Source organism: Rhamphochromis longiceps, linkage group LG19, assembly GCF_057381845.1.
Source record: "Rhamphochromis longiceps isolate RC_006_pf linkage group LG19, R_longiceps_female_GT1.1, whole genome shotgun sequence".
In the NCBI taxonomy this organism is placed as follows: domain Eukaryota; kingdom Metazoa; phylum Chordata; class Actinopteri; order Cichliformes; family Cichlidae; genus Rhamphochromis; species Rhamphochromis longiceps.
The window spans coordinates 11,348,856-11,375,751 of NC_140575.1; the positions used below are offsets into that span (position 1 = coordinate 11,348,856).

At 49.4% G+C, this 26,896-nt stretch overlaps 5 protein-coding genes across 7 annotated transcripts in view; 3 read left to right on the plus strand and 2 right to left on the minus strand.

The window, feature by feature from the left end:
- The window catches only part of rin3 (Ras and Rab interactor 3), a 31,299-nt gene extending 22,101 nt beyond the window's left edge, over nt 1-9,198 (plus strand). Inside the window, exons 13-14 of the mRNA XM_085390603.1 lie at nt 6,963-7,077; nt 8,381-9,198. Of these exons, the coding sequence (XP_085246729.1) occupies nt 6,963-7,077; nt 8,381-8,649 (384 nt within the window). The 3' untranslated portion in view covers nt 8,650-9,198. The remainder of the gene's footprint in view (nt 1-6,962; nt 7,078-8,380) is intronic.
- Nucleotides 9,199-9,338: 140 nt separating this feature from the next.
- Nucleotides 9,339-13,663, plus strand: pth2 (parathyroid hormone 2). Of its 2 annotated transcripts, XM_085390611.1 has the most exons (4): nt 9,339-11,271; nt 12,759-12,863; nt 13,009-13,188; nt 13,470-13,663. In XM_085390611.1, exons 2-4 carry the CDS (start codon nt 12,760-12,762, stop codon nt 13,642-13,644), a joined length of 459 nt encoding a protein of 152 aa, XP_085246737.1. In that variant the 5' UTR covers nt 9,339-11,271; nt 12,759; the 3' UTR covers nt 13,645-13,663. The 2 variants fall into 2 exon arrangements, with proteins under 2 accessions (XP_085246737.1, XP_085246736.1); XM_085390610.1 differs by lacking the exon at nt 9,339-11,271 and having other exon boundaries at nt 12,174-12,863.
- Nucleotides 13,664-13,828: 165 nt separating this feature from the next.
- On the minus strand, nt 13,829-19,161 carry tedc1 (tubulin epsilon and delta complex 1). The gene is made up of 8 exons (XM_085390609.1): nt 18,737-19,161; nt 17,738-17,819; nt 16,494-16,693; nt 16,286-16,423; nt 15,877-15,939; nt 15,536-15,622; nt 15,276-15,413; nt 13,829-14,358 (listed from the first exon to the last, which is right to left on the minus strand). Exons 1-8 carry the CDS (start codon nt 18,875-18,877, stop codon nt 14,011-14,013), a joined length of 1,197 nt encoding a protein of 398 aa, XP_085246735.1. The 5' UTR covers nt 18,878-19,161; the 3' UTR covers nt 13,829-14,010.
- Nucleotides 19,162-22,594: 3,433 nt separating this feature from the next.
- On the plus strand, nt 22,595-24,673 carry adi1 (acireductone dioxygenase 1). Its single transcript, XM_085390612.1, has 4 exons — nt 22,595-22,814; nt 23,260-23,379; nt 23,773-23,952; nt 24,037-24,673. The coding sequence occupies exons 1-4, from the start codon at nt 22,692-22,694 to the stop codon at nt 24,151-24,153; spliced, it is 540 nt and encodes a 179-aa protein (XP_085246738.1). The 5' UTR covers nt 22,595-22,691; the 3' UTR covers nt 24,154-24,673.
- A 353-nt stretch (nt 24,674-25,026) lies between these two features.
- trappc12 (trafficking protein particle complex subunit 12) overlaps nt 25,027-26,896 on the minus strand; it is a 30,025-nt gene continuing 28,155 nt past the window's right edge. For both annotated transcript variants that reach the window (XM_085390604.1, XM_085390605.1), the window contains exon 12: nt 25,027-25,793. In XM_085390604.1, coding sequence (XP_085246730.1) covers nt 25,551-25,793 — 243 coding nt within the window. In that variant the 3' untranslated portion in view covers nt 25,027-25,550. The remainder of the gene's footprint in view (nt 25,794-26,896) is intronic.

Consider the following 26,896-nt stretch of genomic DNA (forward strand, 5'->3'; position numbering starts at 1 on the left):
AACCGAGCCGCAGGCCCAGAGGCCGGAGGCCTGAGGGCCCCCCGCACCCCGGAGGAGGCCTGACCGAGCAACAGGCGCCAGGCCCCGCCAAGTAGCCACCGGGAGTGAGCTGGTACATACCTGAGCGCCCAGCCCCGGACACCAAGAACCACCAATGCACCGACCCCTGAGGGCATCAGTCACCGGCAGGGAGTGTGGTGAGGGGAGATAGGCCTTGGAGGGCCTGGGAGTTCCCAGAGAGGTGGAGTCTAAGACCCGACCTGACATATAGACACAGACAAACAGGCACACACAGACACAAACATGCATTCCCACCCTCATGCACACATATACAAACACTCAGCACTCACCCAACGTAAGGATTGACATAAATGGACACGTACACACAATCACACTCCCCAAACATACTCTATACCCCGGGTCCAGGTACCCTCGCCCCCAGAGGGGGAAACAGCACCCAGACCCAAGAGATGTTACCCTTCCCCCCGAGGTGGAGGCAAGCAGACCGTCCCAGGCTCCGCAGCAGCAGGGAGGCCAATCGGACAGTCAACATCTCCTCCCAGCCACCCCGCCCCGATGGCCAGTAGAGAACGGGGGTGTGTGAAGACCCCATACCTTCCTCCTCCCGCTCAGGTGTAGTGTTGCTGCGTGTTGCTCTAAAGTGCATTTAAAACAAGGGAGAGCATGGTGCTGCTGCTAGAGAGCAGCGGGTGTTAGCACGGCCCCTCCCGAGAACCCTCAATGTCTACATGGATTTAAAATTGAGAGGTGGGCACCGGCACCAGAGGTAGGTTTGAGTACACAGACCGTCCACTGGACGCCGTTAACGTGCCTACCCTCAAGGCCCTATACAGTGGGGCAAAAAAGTATTTAGTCAGCCACCGATTGTGCAAGTTCCCCCACCTAAAATGATGACAGAGGTCATTAATTTGCACCAGAGGTACACTTCAACTGTGAGAGACAGAATGTGAAAAAAAAATCCATGAATTCACATGGTAGGATTTGTAAAGAATTTATTCGTAAATCAGGGTGGAAAATAACTATTTGGTCAATAACAAAAATACAACTCAATACTTTGTAACATAACCTTTGTTGGCAATAACAGAGGTCAAACGTTTACTATAGGTCTTTACCAGGTTTGCACACACAGTAGCTGGTATTTTGGCCCATTCCTCCATGCAGATCTTCTCGAGAGCAGTGATGTTTTGGGGCTGTCGCCGAGCAACACGGACTTTCAACTCCCGCCACAGATTTTCTATGGGGTTGAGGTCTGGAGACTGGCTAGGCCACTCCAGGACTTTCAAATGCTTCTTACGGAGCCACTCCTTTGTTGCCTGGGCGGTGTGTTTTGGATCATTGCCATGTTGGAAGACCCAGCCTCGTTTCATCTTCAAAGTTCTCACTGATGGAAGGAGTTTTGGCTCAAAATCTCACGATACATGGCCCCATTCATTCTGTCCTTAACACGGATCAGTCGTCCTGTCCCCTTGGCAGAAAAACAGCCCCATAGCATGATGTTTCCACCCCCATGCTTCACAGTAGGTATGGTGTTCTTGGGATGCAACTCAGTATTCTTCTTCCTCCAAACACGACGAGTTGAGTTTATACCAAAAAGTTCTACTTTGGTTTCATCTGACCACATGACATTCTCCCAATCCTCTGCTGTATCATCCATGTGCTCTCTGGCAAACTTCAGACGGGCCTGGACATGCACTGGCTTCAGCAGCGGAACATGTCTGGCACTGCGGGATTTGATTCCCTGCCGTTGTAGTGTGTTACTGATGGTGACCTTTGTTACTTTGGTCCCAGCTCTCTGCAGGTCATTCACCAGGTCCCCCCGTGTGGTTCTGGGATCTTTGCTCACCGTTCTCATGATCATTTTGACCCCACGGGATGAGATCTTGCGTGGAGCCCCAGATCGAGGGAGATTATCAGTGGTCTTGTATGTCTTCCATTTTCTGATGATTGCTCCCACAGTTGATTTTTTCACACCAAGCTGCTTGCCTATTGTAGATTCACTCTTCCCAGTCTGGTGCAGGTCTACAATACTTTTCCTGGTGTCCTTCGAAAGCTCTTTGGTCTTGGCCATGGCGGAGTTTGGAGTCTGACTGTTTGAGGCTGTGGACAGGTGTCTTTTATACAGATGATGAGTTCAAACAGGTGCCATTCATACAGGTAACGAGTGGGGGACAGAAAAGCTTCTTACAGAAGACGTTACAGGTCTGTGAGAGCCAGAGATTTTCCTTGTTTGAGGTGACCAAATACTTATTTTCCACCCTAATTTACGAATAAATTCTTTACAAATCCTACCATGTGAATTCATGGATTTTTTTTTCACATTCTGTCTCTCACAGTTGAAGTGTACCTCTGGTGCAATTTACTGACCTCTGTCATCATTTTAAGTGGGGGAACTTGCACAATCGGTGGCTGACTAAATACTTTTTTGCCCCACTGTATATATGTGTGTGTTATGAGAGTGTAAGTAATGTGGATGTCTAAGTTGTGAGATAAAATTGAGGCACAGGTGGCCAGAAGGGGACAGAGGGGGGGGAATGTCTCCCCTGCACCCTGGTGAGACACCCGCACCCCAAGGCCCTACCTGTGTGGGTGAGTGTGGTGGAGCGGGAAGAGGGAGGTAGCCGGGGATGGGGAGGAAAAGGAGGCAGGGGAGGATGCCCCTCCCTAGGGCCAGCTCCCCCGCTGACCCCAGTAGGCACCCCCTTCCTCTGGTACCCACCAAGGCAAGCCAATCACATTCAGACCTGCTGACTGCATGTCTGTGGACGGTGGGAGGAGCCACATGTGTCCATCCATCCATCCATCCTCATCCGCTTTGTCCGGGGCCGGGTCGCGGGGGCAGCAGCCTAAGCAAAGAGGCCCAGACCTCCCTCTCCCCATCCACCTCCTCCAGCTTATCCGGGGGAATACCAAGGCGTTCCCAGGCCAGCCGAGAGATATAATCTCTCCAGCGTGTCCTGGGTCTGCCCCGGGGCCTCCTCCCGGTGGGACATGCCTGGAACACCTCACCCAGGAGGCGCCCAGGGGGCATCCTTGTCAGATGCCCGAACCACCTCAGCTGGCTCCTTTCGATGTGGAGCAGCAGCTGCTCTACTCTGAGCCCCTCCCGGATGGCCGAACTTCTCACCCTATCTCTAAGGGAGAGGCCAGCCACCCTTCGGAGGAAGCTCATTTCTGCCGCTTGTATCCGCGATCTCGTTCTTTCGGTCACTACCCACAGCTCGTGGCCATAGGTGAGGGTAGGGACGTAGACCGACCGGTAAATTGAGAGCTTTGCTTTTACACTCAGCTCCCTCTTCACCACGACGGACCGGTGCAGCGTCCGCATTACTGCAGCTGCAGCCCCAATCCGTCTGTCGATCTCCGGCTCCCTTCTCCCATCACTCGCGAACAAGACCCCGAGATACTTGAACTCCTCCACTTGGGGCAGGAACTCATCCCCGACCCGGAGTGGGCACTCCACCCTTTTCCGGCTGAGAACCATGGCCTCAGATTTGGAGGTGCTGATCCTCATTCCCGCTGCTTCACACTCGGCTGCGAACCGTTCCAGTGCGAGCTGGAGGCCCTCACCCGATGAAGCCAACAGAACCACATCATCCACAAAAATCAGAGATGAGATTCTGAGGCCACCAAAGCGAAAGCCCTCCGCCACTTGGCTGCGCCTAGAAATCCTGTCCATAAAAATTATGAACAGAACCGGTGACAAAGGGCAGCCCTGGCGGAGCCCATCACCCACCGGGAACGAGTCCGACTTATTGCCGGCAATGCGAACCAAGCTCTTGCAACGGTTGTATAGGGATCGAATGGCCCGTAGCAATGGGCCAGACACCCCATATTCCCGCAACACCTCCCACAGGACACCCCGAGGGACACGGTCGAATGCCTTCTCCAAGTCCACAAAAAACATGTAGACTGGTTGGGCAAACTCCCATGCACCCTCAAGTATCCTGGAGAGGATAAAGAGCTGGTCCAGTGTTCCGCGACCAGGACGGAAACCGCATTGTTCCTCCTGTATCCGAGGTTCGACTAACAGACGAACTCTCCGTTCCAGCACCCTGGCATAGACTTTCCCAGGGAGGCTGAGGAGTGTGATCCCCCTGTAGTTGGAACACACCCTCCGGTCCCCTTTCTTAAAGATGGGGACCACCACCCCGGTCTGCCAGTCCACAGGTACTGCCCCTGATCTCCACGCAACATTGCAGAGGCGTGTCAACCAGGACAGCCCTACAACGTCCAGAGCCTTCAGGAACTCGGGGCGGACCTCATCAACACCAGGGGCTCTGCCACCAAGGAGTTGTTTAACTGCCTCAGTGACCTCGCCCCCGGAAATTGGCGGGTCATTCCCCTCATCCCCAGACTCTGCTTCCTCCTCGGAAGACGTGTCAGTGGGATTAAGGAGGTCCTCGAAGTATTCCTTCCACCGCCTGACAATTTTCTCAGTCGACGTCAGCAGCGCTCCGCCAGCACTATACACAGTGCAGGTAGAGCACCGCTTTCCCCTCCTGAGACGTCTGACGGTTTGCCAGAATCTCTTCGAGGCAGTCCGAAAGTCTTTTTCCATGGCCTCTCCGAACTCCTCCCACACCCGAGTTTTTGCTTCAGCCACTGCCCGCTTGGCCTGTCGATACCTGTCGGCTGCCTCCGGAGTCCCACAGGCTAACCAAGCCCGATAGGACTCCTTCTTCAGCCTAGTGGCTCCCTTCACCTCTGGTATCCACCATTTGGTTCGGGGATTACCACCACGGCAGGCACCAACCACCTTGCGGCCGCAGCTCAATGCAGCAGCTTCGGCAATGGAGACGCTGAACATGGTCCATTCGGACTCAATGTCCCCAGTCTCCCTCGGAATGCTGTTGAAGCTCTGCCGGAGGTGTGCGTTGAAGATCTCGCGGACTGGGGCCTCTGCTAGACGTTCCCAGCACACCCTCACTACGCGTTTAGGTGCACCAGGTCTGTCCAGCGTCTTCCCCCGCCACCTGATCCAACTCACCACCAGGTGGTGATCAGTTGACAGCTCAGCCCCTCTCTTTACCCGAGTGTCCAGAACATATTGTCGCAGGTCTGCTGATACGATTACAAAATCGATCATCGACCTACGGCCTAGAGCGTCCTGGTGCCACGTGCACTTATGGACACTCTTATGTTCGAACAGGGTGTTCGTTATGGCCAAACTGTGATTAGCACAGAAGTCCAATAACAGAGCACCGCTCGGGTTCAGATCAGGGAGGCCGTTCCTCCCAATCACGCCCCTCCAGGTCTCGCTGTCGTTACCCACGTGAGCATTGAAGTCTCCCAGCAGGACAACAGAGTCTCCAGGTGGAGCACCCTCCAGCACCCCCCCCCCCCCCCCAGGGACTCTAAGAAGGCTGGGTACTCTGAACTGCCACTCGGCGCATAAGCGCAGATGACAGTCAGGACCTGTTCCCCGACCCTAAGGCGCAGGGAACAAACCCTCTCGTCCACCGGGAAAAACCCCAACGTACCGGCAGCAAGCCGAGGGGATATTAGGATACCCACCCCAGCCCGCCGCCTCTCACCAAGGGCAATTCCAGACTGAGACAGAGTCCAGCCCCTCTCCAGGAGACTGGTTCCAGAGCCCAAGCCATGTGTAGAGGTGAGCCCGACTATATCTAGCCGGTACCTCTCAACCTCACGCACTAACTCAGGCTCCTTCCCCACCAGAGAGGTGACATTCCATGTCCCTATTGCCAGTCTTGGCAGCCGGGGGTCAGTCCGCCAGGGCCTCCGCTCCTGGCCGCCACCCAGCACACAATGCACCCGACCCCTATGGTGCCTCCTGCGGGTGGTGGGCCTGCGGGAGGATGGGCCCATGTCTCCTCTTCGGGCTGTGCCCGGCCGGGCCCCATGGACTAAGGCCCGGCCACCAGACGCTCGCCCTCGGGCACCCTCCCCGGGCATGGCTCCAGGGCGAGGCCCCGGTAACCCTATCCCGGGCAGGGTAAACTGTTCCCTCGGTGTCCTTTTCATAAGGGTCTTATGAATCGCTCTTTGTCTGGTCCCTCACCCAGGGCCAATTTGCCATGGGAGACCCTACCAGGGGGCAAAAGCCCCCAGAAAACATAGCCCCTGGGATCCCTGTGACACACAAACCCCTCCACCACGATAAGGTAGCGATTCAAGGAGGAGGAGCCACATGTGTGCACAGTAAAAGTCTAAGTGTGAGAATTATTACTGGAAGGTCTTAAACAAGGTTATAAGATTCAACGTCACCTCAAACGGCATCTCGGTGAAATCATTTGTAAAGTAACTAAATTTAGGATTTAGAAACTACGTAAGAAGACAGATGTTCTCCGCTCAAAGCAAAGACGTTGCAGCTGCATGCGAGACTGTAAGAATCTCCAACTGTGGCAGAATCTCTCAGACAGTCGACCGCTGCCTGGTAAAAACACGGCTGTTAGACAAAGGAAAGGGACCCAGCAGGGAACCCTGAGGTACTCCGTGAGTTCTGTAGCTCTAGTATTGGTCAGTTTGGAGGTTTTAGTGAATCTGTTTGTGGTTTGTGTGGACTGTAATATCTGCTCTGAACTTCTAAACTGTGTTTCTGGCAGACATCCTCCACGTTACAATAATTAAAAAAATATTAATTTTATTATTAAAAAATGAAATTAAAATGTTTTCAAACTGTTAAAAAATCTAAACTTAAACCAGAAAATCCGATGCTGAAGCTAAAATACACTCAGAGTTTAAAATAACCTGAAACTCATTTAGTTAACGGACGTATTTGAGACAAAGCACAGGTGAAGATAACCACATGGCAGGAAGTCAAACTAAAAGTCAAAGTAAAACAGGAAACTCAAAGTAACAGAAGACTCAGGGACACACGCAATGATAAAACCAAAACTGAATCCAGAAACAAATCTCTGTACATTACAAAAAACCGTATGCAGGCGAGTGAGCGCTCAGACCTCTCTGCTTCTCTGCAGGACTTCCTGACGATATGCTGCCCCGAGATCGGAGCCAACCCCAAAACTCTGGGCGTCCTCCCCATGACCACCATCCAGCAGCTCTCTGAGCAGTGCGCCGCACGCTTCGAACAAGGTAACCCCACGTCGGCCGTCACGGCGGGGACAACGCAAAGCAGCTTTCTTCCTCTGGCAGTCAGAATCAGTGAACATCAGCACACATCTGCTCAGATGAAGCTCTTCACACACAGCAGATTGGCTCTCTGGGTTTTCCTGTTGGTGCACTGCCAGCTCTCACCTAAAAAAAGTAAAAGTGTGCGTGTTAGTCCCCATAGGGAAATAGTTCCTCTGCATTTAACCCATTCACCCAGTGAAGCAGTAGGCAGCCACCAGTGCAGCGCCCGGGGAGCAGTGTGTAGGGACGGTACCTTGCTCAGGGGTACCTCAGGGTAGCCGTTCAGTGGAGTCGAACCCCCGACCTTCCAATCATGGGGCCACCACTCTACCTACTGAGCTATCCCTGCCCACCTGGGGTCACCTATCTGCGTCACGGTGGCTGCAGTTAAGTGGAGACAGGCTTGCACCCACGAGGCAACCTGTGCAGTCACCGTGTGATTGACAGGGGGTTACTCAGAGGGAGCTACATGCGTAACCTCCGGGTGACCCCAGGTCACTGCGACTACTTCCAGTTGGAAAAGTGAAAATATTCAAAGCAACCTCTGAACAATCAGTTTTTTCCTGGCAGGTGGCTGCAGCCTTGTTTTTGAGATCGTCTCTTCTTATTGTGTCGTTTTGGTTAACGATAGTTCTAAGATAAAAATCAGAGGCATCGTCCGACCTGCTCGATGTACTCCAGCATCACCTGGAGGTTCATCTTTTTGAAATAAAATATTATCAATCAAGAGAAGAGTAAGAAAATCAAACCAGGCTCCAGACGTCCGGTCCTGATCCATCTCCTCCTATCCCAGCATCCTCCTCTGCATGTCCTTCTTCTGCATCCATGAACCTACTCTGAGGTCTTCCTCTGTTCCATCTTCATCCTCCACCCTCCCTCATCTGCACATGCTCAGACCCTCTGACTGAGCGGCCCCTGTTGCTCACTCTCAGTGAACACCTTCAGCTCCACCATCTCCACCTTTAAACCTTCTTTCCCTCCTGCTGCTGTCCTTGTGTCACGCTCATCTCCACCCCCTCCACCCGCTCCGCCCTGCCTGCACTCCACCTCTCTTGTGTTCTGTCTGCTGACCCGTGTATTCCAGCTCCCTCGCCGACTTTGCGTTGGCTTTCTTGCAATAATCTGCTGGCTGTTTCTTGCTTTGTGAGGCGATGGAGGACACCATGTGTTCCTCTCTGGTTTGGTTTTTACTGCCATGCTGCGACCAGTTTGGACATGTTGGTTCCTGTCTGAGCAGGAAGTGACTCGTGTTTCTCCTCTGCAGACTCCTACACCCTCAGCGTGTACATCGATGGCATCCATCACCCCGTGGCCCAAACAGAGCTCGCCCTCAGCGTGAAGAGTGGCTGCCAGCCAGGAGCCTACTGCTTCGTCTATCACCCCGCCGATCAACCCACCGACGCCCCGCCCCGCCGCACCTGTCCCCTTGACCCGCCGCCGGCTCCACCTGCAGAATGCTTCATCCCTGCAGACATGGCGCCCGCTGACACCGAGGAGCCCAGGGTGAAGGAGGAGAGCCTGATCAGCTTGTAGCTCCTCCCCCATCAGCAGCAGCGGAGATGCTGAGAGGAGGGAAGCAAAAATGAAGCGTTTCCACCTCAGGTGTCATTCGAAGCCTGACGTGGACGAGAGCACGCAGGACAACAGGAAGTTCAGCCATGGCGAAACACGAGCAGCTCGACAAAACACAAGAAAACAAAGACAAACTGAGCTCACAGCGGGCAGGGGTCTGGAACCCCGCCCACTGCGGCAGGACTCACATGTAATGCTAGCATCCACATATATGATCATGTTTGTACTGTTTATGGCCTTTGGATACACGATGCTACTCTCTGCGACGAATTTAACCGAAAGGGAAAGTCAAGTTTTTGGAAACGATGCGAATCATTTTCTCTAAGACCTGGAATAGTATTTAGTAAAAATGAGATATTGTGATTGGCTGAGTTAGGGGTGACTGTCTGAGGCCCGCTCGATCCCTCTGTGGTCGGGTAGACTCTGACGTCTCGTCCTCAAACAAAACCCAACCACACTCCAAAAGTCATCTCACGCTGTCCCTGCTGTTAATAAAGCGCCTGTTACCAATGCTGTGTCCTGTAATGTTTCTCGCTGGGTCACAAGATCCTCAGAGTTTTACCGCTTTGGTAACACAACTCTTATTTTGAAGTTTTTGTTGCACTTTCCAGTCCTGTAGGCGCACTGCTGACACCAGGGGGCGACCTGTCAGTGACCGAAGGCTCCATCCAAACAACTCCAACACTGATGAAGCAGCAGAAATGCTGACGGTACAACAACCTCGCAGCCGCTGATATCTGGGAAGATTCAGCGTCACATGAATCAGCACAGGATCCACAGAAAGGAGCTGCAGCTCTCACAGCTCAAGTTTCCCCATTTTCTAAATAAGAGAATTAAAGAATAAATGACTTCAAATAAAAATGTGTGCGTGCAGAATTATGGTAACCACTGCTATCAGTGAGTGAATTAGAGTTCAAACGTGCAGGACGGTGGAGAGAGTCTGTGACATGTGACAGCTTTGAGAGGAGGCACTCAGCGTTTGGTCCACGATGGAGTCAACAGGACTCACCTACGCCCTGATTCACCTACATCTCTCCAGTCTGATCAGTGCCTAAATATCATTTCCAGCAGAATCCGGCGACGGGGATTTCTGATGAGCACAGGCACGGCGAGGAGGCTCACGCTCGGCGTCTGCTGCTCGTTATCCTGTGAGGGTGTTAGACATCTGCTTCCTGTCTGTGGTCATTATTTCCAGCAGCGCCCATAACGAGCTCCTTAAAAGGAGACGAGCTTCCTGTCAGAATCTGTTTTCACCTTTATCTTTGTGCTTCATGACCCACCAAACACACACAGACACAAACACATAACTCAGGTAAGCTCAGTGTGAGCACATCAGGAACCCTCATCATGACTCATTTAATTTTCTGCCTAAGTTTGATCAATAATATAAATCGGCGCTCACAAACCTTTTTTGCGCCACAGACCGGTTTATGTCCGACAATATTTTCACAGACCGGCCTTTAAAGGTTCACGGATGAATACAACCAAATAAAACCAGTATTATTCATAACACACGGGAACAGACCCAGAGAAACAGAGTTAACGTTAAAAAACCAATAAAACCCTGAAAAACATACATTTCACACCCGAGCCTCAACTCTCACAGACGGTGACCCGGGGGTTGGGGGCCGCTGATATAAAATATAGATTCTATTAATATGAAGGTTTGTTGAAACACCAGCCGCACACTGGAGGGCGGGAAGTTTCAGCAACAGCGAGCTGATCGGGAAAGGAGACAGGTGGGACTGAAGGTGGGCGGAGCAGGTCCTCTGTGGTAAAATGACCTGAAACACCTTTGATGCCACCGTCCTCTAGCAGCACGTGGACGCTGTGGTCCTCAGTAACTCTGGGACGTCCTGCAGGAATCATCCCTGGGACACGTTTGACGATCTGAGGTGCTTCAGCGCCACGCAGGAAACGTCTGTGCTCACATCGCCCACAGTTTGTGTTAGTGGCCTTCACCGTGGATAAGGACGCCTCGTTAACCTGTCAGTGTGGAGGAAGCTCAGACAGGTGTGTGTGTCTCTATTTATGAACGCGTTTTCTGTTTTTCATGATGATTTATTTTCTTGTTATTCCAGAGAGAACATTTCTCACGTCCTATAAAGCTTCTCTGTTTGGCACGAATGAACAGTCCTGCACGTATGCACACACACACGCACGCTCTGTAATGAGGACGCTGGCCCTCTGCAGCAGCACCGTGACTAACAGTCTTTGAAACGGGACACTAACAAGCTAACGGCGTCCTCGGCACTGAACCACAGCTGGATTGATCTGGTGAGGGGTGTACATGCTTCAGTGTGTGTGTGTGTGTGCGCGTGTGTGTGGGGGGGGGCTCAGACCCTCCACAGTAAGCTGTATATAAGTATGAAAGACCACCATTCATCTGCACAGGGCGAAGCGTCAACCAAGAAGCACGAGTGAGGATCTATTCTTTCTATTCAAACTTTATTGTGTTGACAGGAAGCAGAAATCTGAGCGGCTGGGACAGAGTCGCCTGGAGCTCTGCTCAGTTTCTGGTTGGTTTCTCTCCCCGAGTGACGCGAGCAGCTCCGAGGAGACACAGCGACACCTGAGCAGCAGGTAAGAAGTGCCAAACTGGCACTGAAATAAGACATAATGTGGATTGCACAACACTGGTCACTACATTCTTCATTTCCAGTTAATACTTGTACAGCTGCTGTTATTGTGTATATATTTATTTATATTTCTTCATACATTCTTATATAGTTCTATATTGTGTATTTTGTTGTACAGTTATTTAATTTTCAACTTTAATTTATATATTTTATCTTATTCTTTCCCAGTTAAATTTACCCTTCATTCTAATTTGTGTTGTACAGTTATTTCATTTTTAACCTTAATTTATATTTTATTCCTTCCTAGTAAAATTTACCCTTTTTAATTTTTCATATTTATTTCCTATCTTATTCATAGCCTTTTCCTTTTTTGTTTTCTTTAGGTCACGAGCAGTTGTCCAAGCATTTCACTGCATATCGTACTGTGTATGACTGTGTACGTGACAAATAAAATTTGAATTTGAGATCAGGTTAGTCCCTCACAGTGCGCCAAATTCAGTCCGGCATCAGATCAGGGTGAAACTGGCGGAGGCGTGACGGCACACATCGGCTCCAATCAGAATACGTCTTCATGATTGCTGAACTAACTTGATTGGAGTATAAAAAGCGTCCGTGTCCGCCTGCACAGGCGAATAAGTCAAATAAGCTACATTTAAAAAACACCACAGTGGTGACATCACTCGACTTCCTGTGAAAAGAGTAATGGATTACATGAGCCCAGTTTGAGTATAACGTGACGGCGCCGCCTCCTTCATCACCGCTGTTTACATCTAAGAACATTCGTCTGAATCATCGTTAATGTTTGTTTTGTCACTGTGACGCCTGTCATCACGCCCGAACAATCAAACGCTTTTAACTGTATGTGATTTAATCACTATTATTATTATTATTATTATTATTATTATTATTATTATTATTATTATTATTATATGTGCTGAAGAGACTGAGGAAATAATATTTCATGAAAGCTGCGGAAGCGTTGCCACGGTGATAAAAAAATGACACCTGCGGTCTATGAAAAAGTCACGAAGCTGTCGTCGTTATGAAAACAATGCCAGCGAATCCTGCAATATTACAATAATGAAAAAAAAAATCAATGTTAAGAACGTGTCCATGTCAGCCCGCTGCAGAGAGACGACAGCCATGCCAAACAGGTGTCTCCGGGGTTAAAGGTCAGCTCAGCCCGATTAACTTCCAGGCACCAAAAGCTCCTCGTTAGGGCTCAAACTCGCTGTTTCACGGTCGCCTGAGAAATAACGAGCCAGAGGCGAGCGGTGACCTCGGGGTCAGGGCGCCGTGGTTTACAGCCGCTCTGTCAGCCTCAGATTGAAACACGTGACGCGCACACCTGAAGCCAGACTTTGGTCCTCAATGCAGAATAAAAATGTTTAGGAATTACATCAGTGACCATCATTCTCCGGAGGAGGCGCTGCAACGTGAAATCACAACGAGCTTCATGAAACTGAAAATTCTTCTTCTGTTTGTTTTTAGGATGTCTCAGCTTCCTGTTTTTCCCCGCACGTGCGTCCCGCTGCTTTGCATTCTGGGTATGATCTTGCTGACGTCTGGCTTCCCTCAGCCTCGCCTTCCTCTCAGGTGGGTACGCTCCGAACCAATGAATGAGCCAGACACTCTGCCGGACATTGGAAAGAGGATTTCACCTCCTACGGAGGCCTGAGGGTGCCGTGTGAATGATGTTTACATGACGTTGTGATGTCACTGTGATCTCGTCCAATCGCAGAAGTTTGGAAGATTCGGAGGAACACAAACGAGTCGACTGGGACGTCCTCTACCCTTCCATCTCTCTCCGTGATTGGAGCATCCAAATGATGTCAGCGCCCGGCCTTAGAGCAGCAGCCAACAGCAAAGCAGGACTGATGAGGGAGGCGTGGCTATTTGCTCCAGAGGGGGCGGAGACAAGGTACAGCTGGGCAAAACTGATAAATTCATAATGAAACATCATAGACTGTATATGAAAGAAGGACAATGATGAAAAACATTAAACCTGCATTCTTTCTAGCGTCCAGCAGGGGGAGACTCTTCTATCTGTACAAAGCAGTCTGATTGGATAGAAAAATAAAGACTGGTTTATTATTATTATTGTTGTTATTATTATTAAATTAACAAACAGTCAAACTTAAACGGGGAAAAATTGACTCTCCCATTTAAACAGTGGTGCACTGTGTTGTTTTCTGTCTGTAGTGTGGAGGGGGCGTGGCCTGCAGAATGGTCGTCTCCGGGAGCCGGGATGGCGAAGAGGAACCTGGTGGTGGCCGACGACGCGGCTTTCAGGGAGAAGAGCAAGCTGCTCACCTCCATGGAGAGGCAGAAGTGGCTCAATTCGTACATGCAGAAACTGCTGGTGGTGAATTCGTGACGTGTCTCCACGGTCGCCAGAAATTTACCCGACGACAAGTCCCAGAAATTTACCCGACGACAGAAAACATCAGAAGCTGGAATCTGTTTAATTTCTAAAATGTTTAAATTTAAAGTGACTCTTTTGGCTCTGCTAAAAACAACTTTGTGTTTAATTTGATGAATGAATAAATATGCAAATGATGTTTTTGACGCCTGTAGTTTGACTTCACAACATTTCATGTATCGGACCAACATATCCAGTTATGACGGTGTGTGTTTATCAGTTATTAAATGCTCTGAGTGACTCGTATGCAGCAGCTGTTTCAGTCTCTGCAGAGACGATAACGTCCTCACAGCTTCTGCTCCACCAGTTTAAACTGGACGCTCACGGTGGAATCAGCACCAGCTCTTCCAGCCTGCCGATCGGCTCCTGCAGCTTCGTCCTGTTGGTCAGCCTCTGCTCGTCCCTCCTCTTCATCAGCACGGCCTCTGCATGAAGAAGCAGCGCCACGGCCTCGGACGCCGGGAGCTCGTTTGGAGGCTCCGCCTGCCCACCGGGGCCTCTGGCCGGGCGCCTCCTCGGCTCCTCCAGCTGAGGCCTCACTCGGCAGACTTGTGAGAGGGAGGGCATGGATGGGAAGGAGGAGAGAACAGGAGGGAGGGACAAGGAGACGCCAAACCTCTCTCCTCCTTCTCTGTCCTTACCATCTCCTCCTTGTCTCCTCTGTCCTCCCTGCAGGAGCACAAATATCAGTATAAACACCATAAACGTCCATGTAAGTAGCCTGATTAGAAAACACTGCACATATTTTCACTGCAGATGACACCCAGCTCTATCTGTCCATGAAGCCAGATAACACACACCAATTAGTTAAACTGCAGGAATGTCTTAAAGACATAAAGACCTGGATGGCCGCTAACTTTCTGCTTCTTAATTCAGATAAAACTGAGGTTATTGTACTCGGCCCTGAAAATCTTAGAAATATAGTATCTAAGCAGATTCTTCCTCTGGATGGCATTACCTTGGCCTCCAGTAACGCTGTGAGGAACCTTGGAGTCATTGTTGACCAGGACATGTCATTCAACGCAATATTAAACACATATGTAAGACTGCTTTCTTGCAAGACTGATAGAGAAAAACTAGTTCATGCTACTTCCTGTTAAAAAGGAATTCTTCCTCCCCACTGCTGCTCACAGAGGGTCGTGTGATTGTTGGGCCGCTGCATACTGAGTCCGTACCCTTCAGCTGTGCTTTGGTGCTTCATAAATAAAACTCAAACTAAAAATTGAAATGGAGTTAGGCTCCGTTATGTTGGATGTCGTCAAGGCGACTGCCTGCAATCTGAGTAAAGCACAGAACAACAAAGAATCATGGGAAATGCTCGAAGCCCGCACAGCATCGATTTGAGTTTAAACATCTATGGAACATCACGGTTCGGTCTGCAGGTTTTCCATGCATCAGCATCACTCTGAAACTGACGCAGTCAATGTGGGGTGGGACAGATCCACTGTGACAAAGGGGCAAATTTCCACCTAACCGAGACGTTTTCAGTGCCTACATCTGACTGAACGCTTTCTAATGAGGAGAAATCTGTCCCATTTAGGACAAAAGTAAGGACCTGTGTTGGCTGACCTCTGCGTGCTGCTCACCTGAGCTGCAGGCAGTCCCAGCAGCACCGCCTCCAGCTTCTCCAGCCTGCTGTTTCCATGATAACACACTCTGGGGTTCTCATTGGTTAGATGTTTGGGCCTCCCGGTGATGGGATCTTTCAGGTCCACAACGCTGTCCTACAGTCACACACACACACAGCATCACTTCCTCTAACATTGCTGTTTCAGCCACTCTGCTGTGAAGCTGATTACTTTTTTAAATTCATCATATTTTCATGGTGTGAGAACCACAAACGCACCATCCAAGTCCAGAAGACATCCTCCACCTGCTTCCACTTCAGGTACGCCTCCAGGAGGCTGCACAGCTGCTGCAGAGAAACGCAGTCCTGCAGCAGAAGGACACGCCTGTCAGCTCCTCCTGTTATAAACTTATCAGTACTGTTCAATCAGCAGCTGGTAGCCCCGCCCTAAACCCTCCCTCCTCCTGCTCCCTTGTAACGCTAAAGGCAACGTCATCTCCAAATACGCACAGACCATAAGCTAGTCTGAGCTCAGAGATCTGCTCACTTCCTCACAGACCTCACTGCTGGAAGCTGCCTCCATCTTTCATATACAGAGTTTGTGAAACACTCAGACGTACCTCCTCGAGTGCAGCCGAGCTCTGCTCAGAGGACGGCGTCGGGGTGACGCTCGCAGAAAGAACCTGAACACACAGTTGGTTTAATTTGGTTTAGTGAACATGAAGTGGAGAATATCCGTGACAAAAGTGGAAATCCTGGCATGAGTGGAAACAGTAATGTGGATTTATGGTCCAGGCTCGCAGCAGCCCTGTGAGCTGGAGGTTAGCACGGCTCTGACTGGGAGCGTCAGTGCTGGGATGTATTTCTAAATTGGGAAGCTGTTTCGAGCTTGTTGTGTTCATAATATAATATAGAACATTGTGTTTCACGTCATTGAGCTAAATGTGTCTGACTCAGTTTGTTTGAAAGTGGAACTGCTGTTTCTGATTATTCTAATGTCACGTGAATGAAAGGGTGAGGTTTCCTCACAGCGTGCAGAGCTCGGGTTTGCTCTCGTAGCATCGACAGCAGCATCCGTCTCTGATGTCTCAGGCAGCCAATGAGCCACTGGAGTCTCCTCAGGGAGGCGGAGTCTACATGGAGGTCAGCAGGAAGGTGTGGCAGCACCTGACAGAGAGGGAGAACACAGGTAAGCACACATGGGGGAGGCTCACCTGCACGCTGCCGTGGTACTCACAGGTGTGCACGTGAGCAGCATCCTGTCCAGCTTTTGCACTCTCTTCATCACCACGCTCTCCAGCGCTCCGGTGGCGAGCAGCCAGCCGAGCGCCAGGAGGAGTTCCCGGCTGGAGGCTGCGCCTCCTCCTTCTCCCTCATACATCCAGTCAGCGTGAAAGCCGCTCTGCCACAAGCCGGCGGCCACGAGCTTCCTGCGCTCTGAGGAAAAGCACCAATCAAACGTCACAAACGTCACAAACACCAAAAAGACCAAGGAGATCATTGTAGATTTCCGGAAGAGGGGCCATAACAACCATCTGCCTCTCTTCATTGGCAGTGAGGCGGTGGAGAGGGTGAGCAGTTTTAAATTCTTGGGGGTAACTGTGACCGAGGACCTGTCCTGGGGCAACCATATCACCTCAGTTGTACGGAAGGCCCAACAGCGCCTCTACTACCTGAGGAGACTGCGGAGCGCACACATTCCCAGATCTCTGATGTTGAACTTCTACAACTGTGCCATCAGCAGCGTTCTGACGTATGGATTTCTAGTGTGGTTCCCCAGCTGCACCAAGGCCGATCAGCAAGCACTCCAGCGGGTGGTGAAAGAAGCTGGCAGAATTATTGGAACAAGTCTGCCAGAGATCAGTAATATCTTCCCCACTCGCTGTCTGAGGAGGGTGCACAGTATCCTGCGGGACCAACATCACCCTGCACGCCACCTTTTCCATCTGCTGCCCTCAGGGAGAAGGTACAGGTCTATACAGGCCAGAACATCCAGACTGGCCAACAGCCTGTATCCACAGGCTGTGAGGCTCCTGAACTCTCTGCCCCCCTCTCACGGACAATAACCATATCCAACTTCTTAATAGCAATGAACTGGTCTGCATTGGTGCATCATATCTTTATTCTCTTCCCCCTCCTGCCCCCCCCCCTCTTTCTTAAATAGATAACTATCATATCTGATATCATATCTCACAGTACAATAATATTGAATGGGTTGCATTGTTGTATTTTGTCATGTTTCTCAGGTCTTTGTCTGAATTTCTACGAACATTATTGCTAAGGATTGTCTTATTGCATTGGAGTCACACTGGGTTAAATATGTACACTTGGGTTTTAAGGGGTATTTATTATTTTCTTCTTTTTTTTGGGTTGTATGGAAGCCCCAAACGCAATTTCATTGTTCTTGACAATGACAATAAATAAATAAATACTAATACAGTGTGCACGAGCAAAGTTAGGGCGAGATGAAGAAGTGCTGACCTGCTGTCGGCTCAGAGCTGTCACAGGAAACGACGCTGGTGGTCTGAAGGATGTCGGCGAGCAGCTGCCAAAACGGATCTTCCTGAAAATCCAGCGAGACGCTGAGTTAGTCCAATCAGGAAGAGGAGGAAGTGTGACACACACACACACACACACCTGAAACTACTACATGTGTGGATGTGTTCAAATGTCCAAGCTTTACACACATTTAATATTTGTGGCTTTCTTTTCACTGAGGTGAAGATCACCTGGATCGTCACATGACGTGTACGCTGAGTTCAAGCACCAGTGGAAAACTAAAGACTGCAGTCAGTCCTCAGGAACACATTTAGCAGCTCCAGATCTCTTGAAGGCTGAATTTTGAACCAGCCTGAACTCACACTGACCATACAGTTTGACCCCGCCAGCCCCCGACTCCCCTCTGTACACAGACTATGCAAATTACCATCAGTGCTGTGCAATAGCAACAACAGTAACAATAAATACAAACCCTTATTTATTTGTTTTTAATCTCATTGTATGTGTGTATAGTTACAATAAAATCCGTTCTATTGTATTGAAAACAGTGGTGACCCCGTCACACCCCACCATCCCAGCACCTGCTTCCCTGAGCACACCTTCCAGCATCATCCGCACAAACCCGAACTCAGCGTGATTATCGAGCCCTTTGCTGCCTCTATGTCACCTGCAGATGTCACTGCAGCCAAGCTGTGGATGAGTGAATGAAGCGAGCTGGTGCTGGTGCTGGTTCACGCTCCACGTTCACAGCACCAGCTCTTACTGACTGGAGGGGAAAGATGCTCTTCTCCTCGTCTGTCCACCCCCCTCTGACATTTCAGAAACCCAGCTCTTAAATCTCTTTTCTTCTTCTTCTCTTGGAGCTTCAGCAGCTCGTCTCCATCACGTGCTGTCCTGTGATTGGCTAATTGGATACTTATGTAAACGAGCGGTTGACCAGGTGTACCTAATAAAGCGGCCGGTGACGTGTTCCTGACTCACCTGGACCGCGTCTCCAAACTTGGCCCGTCGGAAGGAGTCGGGGGGGGGCACGGAGTCCAGCCCCGCGGCCGCCAGCAGCCTGCACAGAGCCGCGATCACGTGCTTCACCTGCTTCACGTGCACGTCTGCGCTCCTCTTCATCGCAGCAGCTGGACAGATGTTCTCTCTGCTGTCAGTCTGTTGGCATTTCGCGGCTAACGTGTTTACTTCCGGGTCCGAGGCCGTTACCAAGGAAGGGAATAAGCCGCAGATTGATGTTCGTCGTAACCAATCAGAAGATAGATCCTGAGGCGGTGGGTGGGGCGTAAGTTCATTATTATTTTTTCGTGTTCGTTTCTATCTAAACTTTATTGATAACAGTGCCCTGTGACAGAAACATCAAACATGCCCCCCTCTGATAGAACTCTCCGATAGAGTCCAGTAGAAACAGTAAAGCTCGTTTCTGATTGGTCAGTCTTCCTCTAACCTGAAGGAGTCGCACAGCTGAAACCTGAAAGTTTACCCAGAATGCACTCTGTTGTAGTTTCCTGCAGCGTTTCTGCTCCTCGTGTCACAGACGTCCAATATATTTGAATCATCTGATCTTAAAGCCAACTGTGAGAAACCTTCCAGCAGTGATTATTCTTAAAAAAATCAAAAGTATTTATTTAAATGATCAGAATCACTGAAAATCATAAAGGAACCGTCACAACGTATGAACACGAACTCTGAGTCACTTAAAGCTGTAACATTGGACCAGCTGCAAACAGCTGTTAGAAGCCGAGGCATTCTCCAGCGTCTGCAGCACAGTCCCGAGCTGCTGTTACAAAAGAGAAAGTCCGTTATAAGACGAACAGCGGTGCGACGAACCACCTGCACGCATCACATCCAGATCCCACCAATCAGCAACAAGGAGAAACTTAAAAACAAATTGGTTTGAGTGAGTATTCCTGAAGCCTCGGTTCTTTTTGAACTTACTCCAGTCTTTCACCAGGTTGTTGGACATGTACAGGACTCTCAGGCTCTTCAGTCACTGGATTCCATTCAGCTTCTCCAACTGGTTATGAGACCCACACAGCTTTACAGACACACACCGGCCACCTTCTCAGCCTCCGTATTCGTGGCTTACCAGCTCGGTGAGCAGTCTGATGTTGTTCCTCCCTAAAGACAAGATCTTCAGGTTCTCTGGAAGGACACAACATCACATTACACACTGACTGTGTGTGTGTGTCACTCACTCAGGCCGTTGAGGTTGGTTATTTTCTCTTTGCAGTTCGTGGACAGAGACAGTTGCCTGTGGAGGAAGAAGCAACAGGTCAAAGACACTGACGCTCCTGCTCCCATGTGGCCCTCACACTGTTCTGTAAATAACTGAAGCTCTGACTCTGTTGTGTATGTACAATGACATTAAAGGCTGTTCTGTCTAATATGAGTGGGCAGATCTATAAAGCGCAGTCAACATTTACACTCCACACACTGCCGCTTCATCCGTCAACGCAACCTGTCAACTTAGGCCTGATCGGAGGCGAATGAACTGATTCATTTGAAACAGAGATTAAATGTATATTGGTGAGTGGAGCCACTGACGGCGAGCTTCTGTGTTTCGTGATGAGTGTTCAGGGACCGTCTTCAAACTGAAACCCATTAAAAAGACTCATCGAGTGAAATGCACCCTGGGAGTTGTAGTTACGCGTCTCCTTCAGGTTTCAGCGTTTGAGTCGAGCTGCTCGGAGTCGTGCCTGCAGAAGCATCTGAACCTGGGCTGAGAATCTGAGCCGGGCAACACGGGCCTGAAAACGCCACGAACACTTTAATTGACCAATCGGCTGTGAGAAAAGTGCACCTGACATGTTTAATCAGACGTGTGCATGCAAGCTTTATTTCAGCTCTAATGGACTGTTGTGTTATAAACTCCTGAGTCTGAGTCCCTCTTAGGCTCCCAAATGATGTCTGTGAGAGTCGATGAGACGCCGTCCGTCTGCAGGACTCACTCGCAGTTCATCAGCGTGGACAGCGACGAGTCCATCTTCTCTATCGGAGGAATCTGACCGTATAGTTTAACGACTTTTGCCTCGCTCAGTTTCTCTCCTGACTGCTTCTCCTGCACACACACACACACAGACATTATTACATACATGTACATACTGTTGTAAGTGCGCTGTTATTGTCTGACCGCCGTCCCGTGGCAGTGAAAGTGGTGATGGCGTGTGAAACAAAAGAGACGAGCACAGACTTTGAGATAAACTGTGCAATCGTCTGTCCGGTGGAGATAAATGAGTCTGTGTGGGATATAACTTCTGTTTGATTATGATCGTTATTCCATTACACGAATGTTTTCCCGACGCTCCGTCATAAACACAAAGACTGTCTGAGCTCTGAGGGATCTTCACAAACTGTGACGCTATTTTTCAAAGACCTGATTGGTCCGTACGTAGGGATGTCACGCATGAGGATCTCTAATCTTGAACATTATCTGCTCCAGAGCAGGTTGGTTCTATAGTATCAGTTACCATGGTTACCTGATTAAAATCCTCCCCAAATCATAGTGCAGGCATCTGAAGTTAACTTACTCAGACTTTAATAAAGACTGTGTGTGTGTGTGTGTCTCACTCATTTGGCCAGCGCGTCTCTCACAGTCGTGGCTTTGGCCTGGAAACAGTCAGACAGGCAGGGTTTACACTCTGCTTTGGTTCATGTTAATAACTCTGAATAAAAGCCATCTTTAAATCAACAACAACATGAATTCATTGTATGTTTTATATTTGTGGTTTGTGCTGTTGATCCTGTACACATGGCGCTCATATTCTCCACAGGGAGGGGATTTTGAGCCACAGTGCTGTAACCATGGAAAGCAGCCTGACTACGACCCTGTGAAACAGTGCCATCTGTTCCTATGGAAACCACAACTCTCCTCATCAACCGTTATTTCATTTATTTTGGACAAAAACGCTTTCCCCCCCACGATTTCCTGGATAAGAACTGCTCTACCCACAATCACACACTGAAGCGACGTCTTTGATTGGTGCAGGTCGCCGTTACCATGGAAAAGTTTAAACCCGCGAACGCTCGAATGTTGCCGAATCAAACAAGCTAAGAACTCGTTAAAGTTAGCCTGTTAGCCGCCGTAGCGCTGTTTCCAGCGGGTCGAAGAAGAGACTCCATCTTTCTCTCCTTTGCTAATAAACAAAGGAATACAAATAACAATAACTTAAAAAAACACAAAGAGCCCCCCAAAAAGAACCTACAAACATTCACCATGTCAGCAACTGATGGCTCCTCCTGTTGCTATGGTAAACCAACTGCGCCTGCGCACTAGAAACACTTGACCCAGATTTATGTAAAATAAATGAGCTTTTAAATTCTGTTGTTAAGTCAGATAAAAAAAAAAAAAGGGTCTATAAATTATTTGACGCTATGAAATTATGCCTGTGTGAGATAATATTTTAATTTATTATTGTTAAATTATCTATTAAACAAAACGTTTCATTCTAATTTGAGCGATGAAAGAAATTGTCACTCAAATTAGATTTTTAAATGTAAAAATTTCTTTAAAATACGTTAAAAATATATTAAAGTCCAATATAATAGAACAAATACAGCTGAATGGAAATGTCAGAGGCAGTGTTCCTGTCTGCCTTTCCTCTGTTTTCTCTCATCATCTCTGGTCATTCAGGGGTCATTCTTTGTGAGACTGGGTGTCATATATTTATAATGTTTTGAAACATTAAATGTTTTTCACTGTTCTTTGTCTGTAACTTGTTTTCCCTCCAATCTGTCATGTTTTTACGGGAGCTGGTGTCTGCTGGAATGTTGATGATCAGTCACAGATCTGCAGACCTCTCAGTCGTCATTTTTCCTGCTACATTCCAGGTACTTGAAAGCAGCACACCGGAAGTGCTGCCGGAGTCACGCGAAACAGCCGTGCAGCAGTAAGAAAGTCTGACAGCGCGCGGGTCCAGCTGTGAAGTGTTTCGTCATGGGTCTGGAGGCCTGGTACATGGACGGGTCCGAGGAGGACCAGAGGAGGCCGCACAGGCTGGAGCCGCACCAGCCGGTGAGCCTGGAGCAGCTGAAGGAGCTCGGAGTGTTTTACTGGCAGGTGAGTCCGCAGAAGGCCGCTCACGTGTGCAGGTTTTCGGGTTAAAGGTCAGCGGTTCCTGGGTGGGAGTTTGTGCAGACCCTTGATCCCCAGCTGGACCCGAACAGCTCAGAGTTCTCGGGTTTGAAGCAGGTAAAACTATGTGCTGAGGGTTCAGCTGAGACACAGCAGGTATCAGTGCTGGTCACTGAGCTGAAGCTGCTCTCAAGCACCCATGTTTTCTGCACACAGAGCAGGTGTTACAGGTCACGTGCTGAGCACGTGAAGTCCAGATACCTGCACTGTGACGCACCTTATCCATGTAACTCTGACCAAGAAGGGCGTCCACTCACTGCTGGGGTGTATCGTCATGGTAACTGATACGGGAACCACTGATGTGCTTTTTACTTTTTCTGCTACACTAAACACATCAGGTAAGGGTTTGACTGCTTCCTGTTTCCTGCAGCTGAACGCCGACATCTATGAAAGCGACCCGGAGCTGCAGCAGATCCGTAAGGACCGGGGTTACTCCTACATGGACATCATCACGATCCACAAGGACACTCTGCCCAACTACGAGGAGAAGGTAACCCACGCGCTCTGAAAGCTGCAAGTACCAGCACGTGTTTGTGTCTGCGGAGCTTTTAATTTGAAAAGCACCACACTTCCTTTTTTAGGTTTTTCACTGCAGGGAGGGAAAAGTCCTCTGAGCTTCTTCATCTCAGACTTCACTGTGGCAGCGCATGATCGCATGCAGAGGAGTCTGAAGCACCTCTGAGTCCAGCTGTGCACTGATGGAGGCAGGCTGAGGGCTCCTCCCGCCTCAATCGTTGCACCAAGTCAGACTCGTGTATCGCAGAGACGCTCCAGATTTAATCCTGGTGTTAAAGATTCCCGGGTCACTCGAGCGTCGGCGGTGCTGAAACTGGAATGTGAGCTCTATTTGAAGTGAGTGAGAGGTTTCCTGTTTCTCCTGCAGCTGAAGATGTTCTTCGAGGAGCACCTCCACCTGGACGACGAGATCCGCTACATCCTGGACGGCCAGGCCTACTTTGATGTCAGGGACAAGGAGGACCGGTGGATCCGGATCGCCATGAGAAAAGGGGACCTGATCACGCTGCCGGCGGGTATCTACCACCGCTTCACGCTGGACGAGATGGTACGAAAACACGCCTTGCGCCTGTACAGTGCGTATTTGGTTGCTGGTTTGAATCCTGACTGTCTGATCTGTTTGTTTCTGCAGAACTACACGAAGGCCATGCGGCTGTTTGTGGGCGAGCCGGTGTGGAAGGCTTACAACCGCCCCGCTGACAACTTCGAGATCCGTCAGCGATACGTGGCGTCAATGCAGGGATCCTGAGAGTGCCGCGGACGCCATTCCCACTGCAGAAAAAGGCTGTCCAATCAGAGCAGAGAACGATGATGTGGACGACGATGTAGCATGAAGATTTTAATTTCAGTTTCTACTTCTTAGACAGAAATTTTAGTTTTTACTGTGAGGAACAATCAGCCATAACATTAAGACCAGAACATGACATCACCATGAGTGCTTCACGACTCAGGACGAGACCATCAGCAGGTCATGGCGTGAGGGCAGCGTCGCCCTGCTGGCCGTGAGAGAGAATGCAGAGGTCAGGTGACTCTTAGACTGCAGAGGTCAGGTGACTCTTACTGCTGCCCGACGCCTGGATAAGACGTGCAAAACTCCTGCCCGGTGAGCCTGGAGGCTCCGCCCCTCCACACAGAGGTCCTGGGTGGTTTGAATGTTGTAGCACAGCTTCCTTCATCAGGACTTTAACTCTTCTTTAAAGGTTCTCGTGATTATTCAGGATCCAGCTCGTTAGTGCCTTCCTGTCTCTGGATTAAAGGATAAATATGAAGCTGCTGTTTGTCATTTTTTCCCACATCAAACACACACAGTGAGCTGCGCTTTCACTTAAAACCACATTTTATTTCATTTACATAAATATGATCAGCACAGAAAGTAAACACAAATCACTTAAATATAATAATTCCTGGTGAACTCAAAGGAAACCCTGCTGCTGATATGTTGAACACGAGCGGGCCGAGTCACTGAAGCTGTCCGGTCTGCAGATAATCAGGATAATGCCCGCCGGAGTCTCTGACATCCCGCCTCCAGCATCCTGTCTGTTCCTCCCAAAACACAAAGTGGGCTGAGACTTTACTACAAATTAAAAGGCGAGCTGGGATAAAGCTGAATTAAACTGGACCCAGTTTAAGTTAAAATGTGTGAAACATGAAGCCGTCCTGCTGTCTGACCAGGGAAACACCGATGTGGGCTTTTATCCTGGACTTTGCTCTGCACTGGGGCTTTTATTTTGAAAATTCTTCCTGCCCCGACTAATAAAAGAGCGGGTCTCTGCTGTCTGTGCTTCAGTAAATTTGTTCCCTCTTTAACCCTCGACTCAAACATGGTTGGCCAGTTTGTAGTCCAGTTAAATGGACTACAAATGGAAACCAGCGAGCTTCCTTCCTGCAGCTCAGATCTGTTGTTTTTGAACAGCTGTGTGTTGAACCTGGAGACGCAGACTGGCTCTGGTGTGATTCAGCAGTCAGAGGGAGGCCATGAGGACACGATTTTCGGGTTGCGGTTGTGCTGCGCTGGAGGACGCTGCTGCAGGCTTTGCTCCTGTGGGTTATTGTGAGGATGATGATGATTGGGTGCCCTTCATCTGTTTCGTGACAATAAAACTCGCTGTTTTGTGTCTGGGAGGTCAAACTAAGCTGCTCCTCCTCTCAGACCAGCTTGAGGCACTGCGTGTTGAAGCTGTCGCCCTCCCGGCAGGCGACGGCCTCCAGCAGCGCCTGCTTCTTCTGCGTGCTGCGGGATGACTCCAGCTCGTACATGGTGGTCAGGTTGAAGAGGACGCTCTCGTGCAGGTACTGCGCCGGGTCCTGCTGCACCAGGCCCTCCAGCTGGCCCAGCGACTCCTTCAGGCGGCCCAGGTAGAGCAGGCACACCGCCGCGTTGTTGTTGGCCTGCGAACACACGGAGGAAGAGGAGGGTTTAACTGTGCACGCACCGGTGTAACAGTCTGAGACAAGACACTTTAGCTCCTCCCACTTTAAGTCTTCTGACTGGCTGCTCTGAGCAGCACAAAACTATTTTGTTTCTAATGGCCGACACATTTAATGTTTCCTTCCTGTCACATGAGCCAGAGTAGACACACACTTCCTCCTGAGGAGTGATACGGCTGCAGGATGCAGCCAGTATGAAGAAACTAGTTCCTACAGGAACCTGCTCAGTCACCAGCTTGGCTGTGGTTGTTTGGCGCCCTCTGCTGGTGACACTTTATCATAAGCTAATAATACAGAGTGATGGTTATGATACAAGGACATGAGTGCAGCTCAAAAAAATGACATTTTACTGTGATTTTATTACTGATCTTCATCATCATCGTCACTGACGATGTTTGTGACACGTGACGTATCTGCCACACTGATCATCAAACTTCAATATTACACATATTAAAGTCTCAGGTGACCCGAGTAAAGACAAAGTGCAGTTTGAAACGATGACGTAGAAACAAAGTGATCCACAGCGGCCTGCCTGTGTGCAAAAGTAACCTCACCACTGTAATGACTGCAGTCAGTGTATGTGATGACGTCACTGTGGAGGAATATGGGCTCAAATTGTGCTCATAAATATTTTGTAACCTCGTAACCCAAAATATCCGAATATTTTATGTTTGTGCATCTGTAGATGAGAGTGTGTGTTTAAAAAAAATATTTACACGAGTTACAAATTGTTTTATTAAAGTCTGCTGACAGGAAAAAAGCAAAACACTGCGTGTGAAACTCCCTGCTTCTGTGTGAGTTTCAGCTTACACTACGAATTCTTCCTTTCAGCTGATTGGTCAATAAAGTACCCCACCAACAGCCAAACCCATCTGTTCTCTGATTGGATTGTTACATCTGTAATTGACATGACATTGACCAATCAGCTGAAAGGAAGAATTCGTAGTGTAAGCTGAAACTCACACAGAAGCAGGGAGTTTCACACGCAGTGTTTTGCTTTGTTCCTGTCAGCAGACTTTCATAAAACAATTTGTAACTCGTGTAAATATTTTTTAAACACACAC

Excerpts from the sequence above, each read along its gene's own strand:
- pth2 (XM_085390610.1), top strand. The coding sequence starts at position 12,652 with ATGTTTAGGAATTACATCAGTGACCATCATTCTCCGGAGGAGGCGCTG. Across the intron at positions 12,864-13,008 it reads CAGCCTCGCCTTCCTCTCAG|AAGTTTGGAAGATTCGGAGG; the intron begins GTGGGTACGCTC and ends GTCCAATCGCAG. Across the intron at positions 13,189-13,469 it reads CCAGAGGGGGCGGAGACAAG|TGTGGAGGGGGCGTGGCCTG; the intron begins GTACAGCTGGGC and ends TTCTGTCTGTAG.
- tedc1 (XM_085390609.1), bottom strand. The coding sequence starts at position 18,877 with ATGAAGAGGAGCGCAGACGTGCACGTGAAGCAGGTGAAGCACGTGATC. Across the intron at positions 15,940-16,285 it reads AAACCCGAGCTCTGCACGCT|GTTCTTTCTGCGAGCGTCAC; the intron begins GTGAGGAAACCT and ends CTGTGTGTTCAG. Across the intron at positions 14,359-15,275 it reads TGGGACTGCCTGCAGCTCAG|GGAGGACAGAGGAGACAAGG; the intron begins GTGAGCAGCACG and ends GTGCTCCTGCAG.
- adi1 (XM_085390612.1), top strand. The coding sequence starts at position 22,692 with ATGGGTCTGGAGGCCTGGTACATGGACGGGTCCGAGGAGGACCAGAGG. Across the intron at positions 23,380-23,772 it reads TGCCCAACTACGAGGAGAAG|CTGAAGATGTTCTTCGAGGA; the intron begins GTAACCCACGCG and ends TTTCTCCTGCAG. Across the intron at positions 23,953-24,036 it reads GCTTCACGCTGGACGAGATG|AACTACACGAAGGCCATGCG; the intron begins GTACGAAAACAC and ends TTGTTTCTGCAG.